This window comes from Schistocerca piceifrons, chromosome 1 (genome assembly GCF_021461385.2).
Source record: "Schistocerca piceifrons isolate TAMUIC-IGC-003096 chromosome 1, iqSchPice1.1, whole genome shotgun sequence".
NCBI lineage: Eukaryota > Metazoa > Arthropoda > Insecta > Orthoptera > Acrididae > Schistocerca > Schistocerca piceifrons.
Genome location: NC_060138.1, coordinates 1,190,873,496 through 1,190,886,324, shown reverse-complemented (window position 1 = coordinate 1,190,886,324; position 12,829 = coordinate 1,190,873,496). Strand labels below are relative to the sequence as shown.

Genomic DNA, 12,829 nt, shown 5'->3' with positions numbered 1-12,829 from the left:
CCCTCTGCCAGGCACTTAAATGTGATTTTCAGAGTATCCATGTAGATGTAGATGTAGATGTGATGTCTTCGTAACTACTACCCCAAACTACCACAACGCGTTTCTCATATTCTAGCCTTTGTCATCCCCTACTTTATTTCTCCTCTTCTACATTTACACACTACTCCGCAAGCCTCATAATACTGTGTGGTGAGGGTACTTCTGGTCCCAATATCTGATCCCCCCCCCCCCCCCCCTTGGCCTACGCCACTCGCGAATGGCGCGAGGGAAAAATAATCGTCGGTAAGCCTCTGTATTTTCTCTAATTTCTCGAATGACCTGGTTGTGGTCATTTCGCGAGACGTATGCGGAAGGAAGTAATATGTTTTCTGACTCTCCGCGGAAAGTTTTCTCTCGAAATTTCAATAGTAAACCTCTCTGTCATACTCATCGCCTCTCTTGCAACGTCAGCTACTGTAGTTTGCTGCCCAGCATCTCTGTTATGCTCTGTAATCCCTTTCCAACGTCGATAAATTCCGTGGAGGTGTCTTTGCTAATAAAGCCTTTATGAAATTACTGCACAGCTTTACCGTAGGTATTTCATACAACGTTTTGCTTCGTTTGGGTACACAAATCGTTCTGTACAATTGTGTCGCAGACCTTCTGAAAATCAACACGAGCAGATCGTGCAGGCATTCCTAACAATACTCGAGTCAATTAGGATATGCCACACATATTGCACAATGCGCAGAACAGCCCTTTTGCAGTTCGTCCATTAAGGTAAGCATCGAATGTTTGAGCGACGCGTGGCCGTCCCATTATGCGAAGTTTGGCGGCGGACACTGCGAGCCCGCGCCGCCACCCCGGCTAAAGCACTAGTTCAACGCCATTAGAGCAGGCAATCAATTGTACGGCCGTGTCGGGCGGGCAGCCGAGCGCGCAGGCTATTGTGGCCGCCTGGCGCTTTTGTATCTGCGGGTATCGCGAGGGCCGCATGCGCCCGCAGCGGCACTGTTCAACCTCACGTAGACGCCTGTTTGTCGAATCGGAGCAGTGGTTCCCTACTAAATTCCTGTAATATAGCACTATAGTTGGGTAATATGTGTCTCCCATTAAAATCGTTTTGTCCGCAGGTCGTGGTCGTGCGGTAGCGTTATCGCTTCCCGCGCCCGGGTTCCCGGGTTCGATTCCCGGCGGGGTCAGGGATTTTCTCTGCCTCGTCATGACTGGGTGTTGTGTGCTGTCCTTAGGTTAGTTAGGTTTAAGTAGTTCTGAGTTCTAGGGGACTGATGACCACAGACGTTAAGTCCCGTAGTGCTCAGAGCCATTTAAAATCGTTTCCAGATCGTAAACAGATTATGTAATCCACATTTGTTACTTAAAAGGTCATCGGGCAAAATACGTGGCCCTGAAACGCTTGATGTAAGCCATAGCAGTGAACTGACGTGTATGTACCGGCCATTGTAAAGTTTCAACTCAGTAAGCAGGGTCGAAATGGAGATGTGAACAATTGGCAGAAAGAAAATGTCATTTTTGGGGGTGGTCATGACTGCACCGTGAACGAAGTATCAACGTGGACTGCAACGTGATCCTGCATGGAATGAGACACCACTCGCATTCATGTAACGCGGCTTAACAGTCGTCATTAACAGCCTAAGGAATAGGGTCCAGAGACGCCTTTTTCAATAACAACCGCGAAAAGAATTGGTACTTTCTTTGAACTCAGGCCGAGGTCAACCAGTTTCCGAGCCAACATTTCGAAGAGAACTGTATGCAGTGAAAGCCAAAGAGAATTTCCTGAAAGCATATGTCTGGAGCACACTATTGTATGGAAATGAAATATGGTTGAGAATATTGAGGAAAGCGCTTTTAATGCCTTTTAGACGTATCGCTTTTCTGGATTGACTATAAACACCTCATGATGCAAATATAGTTTTTGAAACCGATCGCGTGTCTGAATAAAAATCTTAGTCAGTCGCAGTGGCCCCTTTTATTCCACATGGATTATTTTGACTGTGGATGCCCTTAATATTAGGCCTACAACTTTACTTCCGCCGTTTTGCAATAAACGGCAGTAGCGGCAAGTGGTTGGTCATAGGTCTAATATAATAAGCTTAGGTATCTGTAAACGTAATGCCATAAAAATGTTAGTCGACTTGTGATTGCATCATAAGGTTATTCTCGATTAAGTACGTCGACGTACGTACCCATTTTTCGCCATTTGCGGGAAGTTTTAATTTTCTGCTTTAACATGAAGCAATCTGTGGCTGTGGCTCTTAAAATACAGGGAAAGACCAATGGTGAGGGAACTGTTAGTGGAAGAACGTGCGGAAAATGTTTTCAAAGCCTTAAGAACGGTGACTTTGATGTCGAAGCCCGGCAAGGCGGTGCAACACAGAACATTTCCGTAGCTACTGAAACAGACGAAGACAGTCACAGGACATCACAGCAATTGATGCGTTCGAGCTCACCACTGAACTCAAACCACCACAATACAGCGATGGACACGTAAAGGTAATTTTGCAGCAGGTCAGCGCTCGACCTCATGTCGCAAAACCGTCAAAATATACATGGAAACGTTGAGATCAGAAGTCCTATCCCTCCCGCCATATCCTCCGTATGTTGCTCTCTCTGACTACCAGCTTTTTCGACCAATGCATACAGTTTGGCTGACCAGCACTTCCGATCATATGAACGAGTGCAAAATTGAATCGATTCATGGATCTCCAAAAAGACGCCCGGTTCTTCCACCACGGGATTCGTATGCTACGCGAAAGATGGGAGAATGTAGTGGCCAGCGATGGGCAAATCTATGAATCATAATTTTTTTTGTAAGTTTTTCACAATAAAGCTCCGAACTTCGAGAGAAAAAGCGGACGCAAAGCTGTAGACCTAGTACAAAGTGTTATGTTCAGAGGAAAGACGGACAGGGAGTCTGAAATCCTAATAAAATTAGGCATACTATGGCTGCCTCTTAAGTTTTAACAAAAACAATGAAAAACCATTTTTGCTAGAAACTTATTTTTTGTTTGTTTTGTCAACAGTGACCGCAGACTTTCTGCAAAGCATGCACCCATCTATAGCGAAGTACTGTATGAAAACAGATGCACTAATATTTTGTCCGATCTTGATAAGTTTGCAAAGAGGTACAGTGATTGGCCACTTGCTTTAAAATTTCAGCAATGTAAACTTTTGCACATTACAAAACGGAAGAAAGATAGTATACTTTAACGTTTAGAATCGATCGACTCATGCAAATACTTTGGTGCAACAATTTTTAGGGGTGTGAAACAGGACGATCGCATATTCTCAGTCGAAGGTGAATCAGGTGACAGGCGTCGCTTGACTGGACGAGTATTAGAGAAATGCAATCAGTCTACAATGGACATCGTTTACGAACCACTTTTGCGAACTATTCTAGAATACTGGTCAAGTGTTTTGGATCTGCTCAAGATAGGCCTAAAAGGGGACTTCGAAAGTATGCAAAGAAAGGCAGCACGTTTTGTCACAGGTTTGCCTAGGTCATGGAAGATCGTCACGGAGATACAGAAAGAACGGAACTAGCAGACGCTTGAAGACAGACTCAAACTATCTAGTGAAAGGCTACTTAGTAAGTTCCTAGAACCAAATTCAACGGACTAATCTAGGAACACATTTCAACCCCGTATGTGTCGCTCCCGTTGTGATCGCAGTGCAAAAATACACTCATGTTCATAAATTAAGGATAATGCTGATGCATGGTGAAACAACTCTCTGGTGAGCGGTTTGCGGGTTTAAATCCCCTCGGGTATGACCATACGGTGCATTTGACCTGCGGTCGTCGCACGGTGGCTCTGGCAGCAGTCAAAAAATGGTTCAAATGGATCTGAGCACTATGAGACTTAACTTCTGAGGTCATCAGTCACTTAGAACTTAGAACTAATTAATCCTAACTAACCTAAGGACATAACACACATCCATGCCCGAGGCAGTATTCGAACCTGCGACCGTAGCGGTCACGCGGTTCCAGACTGATGCGCCTTTAACCGCACGGCCACACCGGCCGGCTGGCAGCAGTCAAAATAGGCAGAGGTGTATTGGTGTATGTCAGATTACGGTGCAGCGAGTGGGTGTGAAGACGCTTTCAGACGTGCTAATGGTGACTGTGTGTTGACAATGGCTCAAAGAACACATATTGATCACGTTATGAGGGGTAGAATACTAGGGCGACTGGAGGCTGGTCAAACACAGCAGGTCGTAGCATGGGCCTTCTGTGTGCCACACGTGTTATCTCAAGATTATGGCAACGATTCCAGCAGACAGGAAACGTGTCCAGACGCTACAGTACGGGACATCCACGATGTAAAACACCACAAGAAGACCGATATCTCACCATCAGTGCCAGCAGACGGCCACGGAGTAATGCAGATAGCCTTGCTCGGGACCTTACTGCAGTCACTGGAACAGTTGTCTCCTGACACACAGTCTACAGACGACTGAATAGACATGGTTTATTCACCCGGAGACCTTCAAGGTGTATTTCACTGACCCCTGGTCACAGGAGAGCCCCTAAAGCCTGGTGTCAAGAACAAAGTACTTGGTCATTGGAACATGGTCCCAGGTTATGTTCACGGACGAGTCCAGGTACAGTCTGAACAATGATTCTCTCCAGGTTTTCATCTGGCGTGGACCAGGAACCACATACCAATCCCTTAATGTCCTTGAAAGGGACCTGTATGGAGGTCGTGGTTTGACGGTGTTGGGTGGTATTATGGCTGGTACACGTACACCCCTGGATGTCTTTGACAGAGGAACTGTAAGAGGTCGGTGTATCGGTATGTCATTTTGGACCAGTACATCCGCCTCTTCAGGGTTGCAGTGGGTCCCAACTTTCTCCTGATGGATGATAACGCACGGTCCCACCAAGCTGCCATCGTGGTGGAGTACCTTGAAACAGAAGATATCAGGCGAATGGAGAGGCCTGCCTGTTCTCCAGACCTAAACCCCACCGAGCACGTCTGGGATGCTCTTGTTCGACGTATCGCTGCACCTCTTCATACCCCTACGACACTTTAGGAGGTCCGACAGGCACTGGTGCAAGAATGGGAGGCTATACCCTAGCAGCTACTCGTCACCTGATCTTGAGTATGCCAACCCGTTGTGCGGCCTGTGTACATCTGCATGTCGGGGTACATGTGCAGGAAACAGTGGCGTTTCGTAGCACATGTGTTTCGGGACGGTTTTCTCAACTTATCACCAATACCGTGGACTTACAGATCTGTGTCGTGAGTGTTTCCTATGTGCCTATGCTATTAACGATAGTTTTGTGTAGTGCCATGTTGTGTGGCACCACATTTTGAAATTATCCTTAATTTATGAGCATGAGTGTATAACTAATTACGGCAAGGAAGCAAATATACTTCCCGAGCTACATGCGTCAACTGAAACAGAAGAAGCCCTGGCAATTGGTAAAATGGGAATCACGCTCTGCCATGAACTTCATTGTTTTATAGAGAATGGATGTAAACGTAGATGGTTTTTCAAAATATTTACCTTTAATATCTCTACATATCTGCGTATGTTCGAAGCAACTACTTTTATTATAATGAAACTCCTGTCAAGTGCTATGAATATTGATCTTCAGCACTGATACAGGTTAGAAATACATACGGTGCAGACGGTACTCGACGTTTTGTGTCATCTTTACTAATAGCAGCGCAGGTGCTCGTTATATGGAATTTATGTCTTCTAAAGTGATCGCTGTTCTTTGAAGACCGAGAGTTTTCAGTTTACCCAAATCCAGTGACGTTACGCCTGGTGAGCGTGCAGGCCGCTTTGCCTGTACCGAACGACGAACCCAACAAGCTAAAAGTATTCTGTTAAGAATCTAATCAAATGCCTGGAGAAACGGAAGGATCACAACCATGGTGTCGGTATCAAATGAATTACCGTGTGTCCAATAGGAGGTCTTCCAATATTTGCGGCAGAATATCTGTTACGAACAGTTGATACGTACGCCTATTTGAAGTCCCGAAAGTATAACAGGGAAAAGTAATGCTATTATTAGAAAGAATGTACCTCATTTTTTTCTGACGAATGTCGTTGTTTATCTACTTAATTTAGCCAGAGTGAATTTTCAACTGAGCAGTAGTGAAATTTTGCGAACATTGATTTTCTTATGCATAATCTGTGGATAAAATTTTGCTTCGAAACAAGATACCACTTACCATACTGAGAACTATAACCAGTTTTCAAAGTCTTTCGCGTGAATATGTTAAGGATGAAATGCGTAGGAATGTAATATTTGCAGAACACTAATTTGGTTGATTAGTATCGCTCGTTCAAGCTGCCTCATAGCAGCATGTGGATTATATGTTACTGTTGCTTAAGTGTTAGTTGCGTTTATATCATCAGTTGCTGTTCTTCACACTTTCCTTCTTTTGAATTTTTAAAATAATTATTATGCAGACAGAACTTGAAGGCTGGACACAACCAGGGTACCTTTTAGCATAGAATGACATTACCGCTCTTATAGATTGGCAACATTGGCCATAAAAGAAAACCGTATCTACGGTTTTGACTGTCGTATTCATTTTGAAGAGTAGAACATGTACTGATGTACTTACGCATACTGATGGCCTTCACGAATCGTAGCTCAGTTACGTGTTTGTGTACTTACGGTACAGTAATGCAGATGTATGTGGGATCTCCTCTTCTGACAATGGTGCACCCGCTAAGTTCATATGAGGCTGTCATTGCTGGATTTGGTAAACCTATTTCCCTATACCGCTTCTGACTGGTCACATAAACACTCAAGTACAGATTCTGAAAATGTCCTGCTGACTGCCATAATTCCTCTTCCATAGTCACTTCCTCTTCCACAGTCGATTTCCGCTCCTACGTAAACACACAACGTTTTGAAACATGCTTCTGTTGGAAGGTTACGTCTTTTTTTTAAAAGATTTACGGCAAATCTGGATGGACAGATTTTTTTATATTTACTTTATTTTATTTTATTTATTTATTTATTTTTTTTTTTTTTGCGGTGAAGGAGAAATAGAAATATTAGTCTGAACATGAAGTTGTCTACCCGCAGTATTTAACTGAAGAGAAACCGGCTTTGTGCTGAATAAACCAGGAACCAGACGTTCTAATTTCGAGAGGTCATTTGTGATATCCAGCGTTACTGTCAATGTTTGTTCAACTTAGGCACGTTTTTTTCACGTGTCTGTGTTGCAGTTCAGGAGATGTAAATCTTCTAAATTACTTGTGTATGTCAAAAACTTCGTCACATTCTCCGCTACAATGCAGTGAAAGCTACACATATCAAAAAAGGTTTGCATCACCTCGGTTCCCAGAACTCCTGAAGGTAGACGTTGACTGTGAATATTGTATCACAGGCACAGTCCCCTGCACTGTTCAGAGACGTCACTAAACCCACCCAAAGATGTAAAGAACCATCCATGAGCAGCACCTATTAGACAGAGGGGGTCCGACACCCGATCAATTCCAGTCATTCCACCAGGAAATAGGTACACGGATCGTATTGTCTGTAGTTCAGACATGCCTAGACGGTCAGTACCGCGTTTCGATCCCGTCCGCATTGTTACTTTGTGCACGGAAGGGTTTTCAACAAGGGAAGAGTCCAGGCGTCTTGGAGTGAACCAAAGCGATGTTGTTCGGACATGGGGGAGATACAGAGAGACAGGAACTTTCGATGACATGCCTTGTTCAGGCCGCCCAAGAGCCACTACTTCAGTGGATCACCGTTGCCTACGGATTAAGGCTTGGATGAACACTGATAGCAACGCCACCTTGTCGAATAATGCCTTTCGTCTAGCTACAGGACGTCGTGACTATGCGCAATAGGCTGCATGATTTGCAACTTCATTCCCGACGTCCACGTCGAGGTCCATCTTTGCAACCACGACAACATGGAGCGCGGTACAGATGGGCCCAACAATATGCTGCCTGGACCGCTCAGGATTGGCATCACGTTGTCTTCACCGACGAGTATCGCATATGCCTTCAACCAGGCAATCGTCGGAGACGTCTTTGGAGGCAACCCGGTCAGGCTGAACACCTTAGACACACTGTCCATCGAGAACAGCAAGGTAGCGGTTTCCTGCTGTTTTGGGGTGGCATTATGAGGGACAGACGTACGCCCCTAGTGGTCATGGAAGGTGCCGTAACGGCTGTACGTTACGTGAAAGCCATCCTCCGACAGATAGTGCAACCATATCGGCAGCATATTGGCGAGGCATTCGTCTTCATGGACGACAAATCGATCCCCCATCGTTCACATCTTGTGAATGACTTCCTTCATGATAACGACATCGCTCGACTAGAGTGGCCAGCATGTTCTTTCGACATGAACGCTATCGAAGATGCCTGGGATAGATCGAAAATGACTGATTATGGACGACGTGGCCTACCAACTACTCTGAGAGATCTACGCCAAATCGCCGTTGAGGAGTGGGGCAATCTGGACCAATAGTGCCTTGATGAACTTGTGGATAGTATACCACGACGAATACAGGCATGTACCAATGTAACAGAACATGCTAGTAGGTGTTAGATGTACTGGTGTGTACAGTAATATGGAACACCAGCTCTGAAGGTCTCGCTGCTGTATGGTGTTCCAACATGCAATGTTTGGTTTCCATGTACAATAAAAAGGACGAAAATGATGTTTATGATGATCTGTATTCCAATTTTCTGTAAATCTTCCGGAACTCTCGGAACGGAGGTGATGCATACCTTTTTTTCTTATGTGTGTACATATTTACTAGTTCTGTCTGTATTTCGGGTGGCGTGTCTTAGTTGTATCACCATGTATAATTAATGTTAAAATGCCGTCTATAAGAAACGAATCTCGTAAAGTTTAAGCAGGGAAAATTTAGGGTTAAAATTGTTAAATTGGTGATTTGTGGTAAGTTCGTATGGGACCAAACTGCTGACGTCGTCGGTCAGTACGCTTACACACTACTTAAACTAACTTAAATCCACTTTTGCTAAGGACTACACACACACCCATGCCTGAGGGAGACGAACCTCCGACAGGGCGAGACACGGGAACCGTGGCTAGGCGCACAAGACCGCGCGGCTACCCCACGCGTCTAAAATTGTGATTTGGGGAAAGATATATTACATAAACAAACATAAGCAGTTTCAGGCGCTAGCACAGAACCTCAAATATACTAGATGAAATTCCTTGGGATATAGTTCATATAGAATACAGTGACTACCTACCTACCTAATAACTTTGGTAAATCACTACTGTATTGGCCAGATGCAAGGTGACACCCGAAACAGTTGCACTTTCGTGTCAACTTTCTTTATCTTACTACAAGCTTTCGACTTCGCCCTTCATCAATGTGACGCAGGCATGTTTCAGCCAGCGAGCAGCGCTAACAGCTGGCGCCCTCCCACTGTTGCAGTGCGCGGTCGGTCGTCGCGACCCCTGGCCGCCGCCGCCGCGGTGCTGACCTCGCTGCTCATCAGTGCCGTCACGTGACTGCTCGCAGTTTCGCCGCCGTCGGCGCCACCGCCGACGCGCCACTGTCGTCTGTGATAACCCCCGAAAACAACACCCTCTCGTCTCACGCGACCTGTACCTTGCCGTTGTCGCCTACGTTCTCCGTGCTCTTCGACGTCTAGCCTAAAGACACCTTGTGCGTGTATATATGTGTGTGTGTGTGTGTGTGTGTGTGTGTGTGTGTGTATGTGTTCATGTGCGTTTGTGTTTGAGAGTGTGTGCGGTGTGTGCGTGTGTGGTGTGTGTGTGTGTGTGTGTGTGTGTGTATGTGTGTGTGTGTGTGTGTGTGTGTATGTGTTCATGTGCGTTTGTGTTAAGAGTGTGTACGTGTGTAAGCTAATTTTATGCGAGCGATATTTTTTTGATATATGTGTGTTGTGTTCTGATCGTGGTGGTTTGTAACGTCTTGTACTGCGAGAAGAAAAATATGAATATATATATAAATGTATATCTAATTGTTAAATATTTTATTCGTGCTGATCTATAAAGTGCTATGACTTTCAAAGTACTAGTTGTTGCAAAATGTTTTTATTATTTACTCAGAATGTTGAAGCTTTCAGGAACAATTGTTTGTAACTGTAACTATTTTACCACACTAACAAAACATTAATTTGGAATATGCATTGAAATAAATGTTGAGACGATTAATAATGTAAGTGTTTCAGGCTTTTGTGTGAATCGATGTGTTACAGTTATGGAATCACACTCTATTGTATGTAAAAGAAATAATAACTTTAATAAATTTTCATGGAACAAACTTTTTACCTTTTCCAGACTGAAACTTTCACTCATTAGTGGAGTGTGACCTTTCATTAAAGAATACAACAGCTTTCTGTATAAGGAAGGAATGGAAATATTTGTTATTTGTGGGCAATTTTCTACAACAGTCATTTGAGTATTCCTCACTGCGCAGTGCAAAACTGCAGTCTGTCAGCAAATATCTCCTTGTTTTCCATCGCTACAGGGAGACTGTAATAACAATAAATGAAACTGGCGACTGGAGGTTCAAATGCTTCAAATGGCTCTAAGCACTATGGGACTTAACAGCTGAGGTCATCAGTCCCCTAGAACTTAGAACTACTTAAATCGAACTAACCTAAGGACATCACACACAGCCATGCCCAAGGCAGGATTCGAACCTCCGACCGTAGCGGTCGTGCGGTTCCGGACTGAAGCGCCTAGAACCGCTCGGCCACACCGCCCGGCGCGACTGGAGGACAGTGAAACAAGCAAATAATTCTAGTAAACATAGTTCCGGAACCAGTGGTTTTCCCACTACGAGTATGACAGTCCCTGAGGTTCCTAACTGCAAGACATACACCTGAAGTCCCAAATATTACAAGTGTTCCTCATGGCCACTGTTCCTCATCGATACCGGCACACATTATAAATCCGCGGTATGTTCTGAATGTATTGATAACGAACCGCAGTGCGTTCCCAGAGGTGGTACGGAGTGTTCAAAAATTCTCGCCGGAGTTCCATATGATTGTTAGCCGCGCGTGCCATATGATTTTTCGCCAGCTTCGGTTATTGACCTTCAAGTGAACTCTCCCAACATTCCACTGTTTCGTTTATCTCAGCCAACGTCAGTAGTGTCGATGGCGTGTGTCGTTACGAGTTGACGTAAACGTTTAAGTTTAGGTCATTGTTCGTTTGTCTCGTTTTTGTCACTGTTAAGATTCTAACCGCTGAAGAACGTGTGTTTTTAGTCGAACAGGTGTCCAAAGCTGGCTGTAAATACACAGTTTCATTTCGTCAAACATTTAATCAGTTTTTCAGGAGACAACACTCCCACATCGCGATTCTGTGCGAGATTTCATTGACAAATTTCGAAGTACGAGTTCAGTGATAAATACACCGAGAAGCGATCATTCTAGCGTTTTGTCTGAGGATAAACTACTCGATATTTCCGATAAAATGTCCATGAGTCCAAACAAGTCAGTAAGAAAACACGCCCAGAAAATCGATTTAGTGTCGGAACGGCCCACACAGCTGTAAGGAAAAAAAAGGCGGGTACCAGGTTGAGATTCATTGGGAGAGTGCTTAGAAAATGTAGTCCATCAACAAAGGAGGTGGCTTACAAAACACTCGTTCGACCTATACTTGAGTATTGCTCATCAGTGTGGGATCCGTACCAGGTCGGGTTGACGGAGGAGATAGAGAAGATCCAAAGAAGAGCGGCGCGTTTCGTCACTGGGTTATTTGGTAACCGTGATAGCGTTACGGAGATGTTTAATAAACTCAAGTGGCAGACTCTGCAAGAGAGGCGCTCTGCATCGCGGTGTAGCTTGCTCGCGAGGTTTCGAGAGGGTGCGTTTCTGGATGAGGTATCGAATATATTGCTTCCCCCTACTTATACTTCCCGAGGAGATCACGAATGTAAAATTAGAGAGATTAGAGCGCGCACGGAGGCTTTCAGACAGTCGTTCTTCCCGCGAACCATACGCGACTGGAACAGGAAAGGGAGGTAATGACAGTGGCACGTAAAGTGCCCTCCGCCACACACCGTTGGGTGGCTTGCGGAGTATCAATGTAGATGTAGATGTAGATGAACTTCTCCCATACAAAGCGACAGTCTTGCAAGAACTGAAAAATACTGATCATGGCAAGAGACTGCATTATTGCCAATGGTTCAAAAATTTCGTTCAACAAAATGGAAGGGATACTCTTAATGAAACGTTTTTCACTGACGAGGCATGGTTTCATTTATCCGGGTACATGAACTCGCAAAATTCTCGTATGTGGAGTACTGCAAATCCATGGTATATTCATGAGGAACCACTTCATTCTGTGAAAATAGGAGTTTGGATTGAAATTTCTAGACGTCGGATTGTGGGTCCTAAATTTTTCAACGAAACAACAAACGCACAACGATACTACAGTGATATTCCGTACCCGTTCATGGGAAAACTTGTGTAAAGTGAAATACTGAACGGTTATTTTCAACAAGATGGTGCAACCGTGCATACAGCTTGAATTTCAATGTCACTGCTTGATGATGTTTTTTGTAATCGCATAATTTCATAGGGACTTTGGCCTCCACAATCGCCTGACCTAACACCGCCTGACTTTTTCTTCTGGCGTGCAGCGATAGCAACTGCCTATAAAAACCGTCCAAAACCAATCGACGAATTGAAAACTGCAATATCCACTTTGACAATGTTACAGCTTGTATTTGGAAACATGATTAGACGAATTGAATTGTGTATTCAACAATAGGGGGCCCGCTTTCCACATTTAATGTGAGAATTTGTAAGTAAAAATGCATATTCAATAAATTAATAACTTGTACCATATTTCACTGAGTTTCATTTCGGTATGTTCACTGCAGCA

The 12,829-nt window shown here is 44.4% G+C and overlaps 1 protein-coding gene across 1 annotated transcript in view; it reads left to right on the top strand.

The window, feature by feature from the left end:
* LOC124802461 overlaps positions 1-9,701 on the top strand; it is a 238,461-nt gene extending 228,760 nt beyond the window's left edge. Inside the window, exon 6 of the mRNA XM_047263249.1 lies at positions 9,399-9,701. Coding sequence (XP_047119205.1) covers positions 9,399-9,475 — 77 coding nt within the window. The 3' untranslated portion in view covers positions 9,476-9,701. The remainder of the gene's footprint in view (positions 1-9,398) is intronic.
* Positions 9,702-12,829: the final 3,128 nt, after the last annotated feature.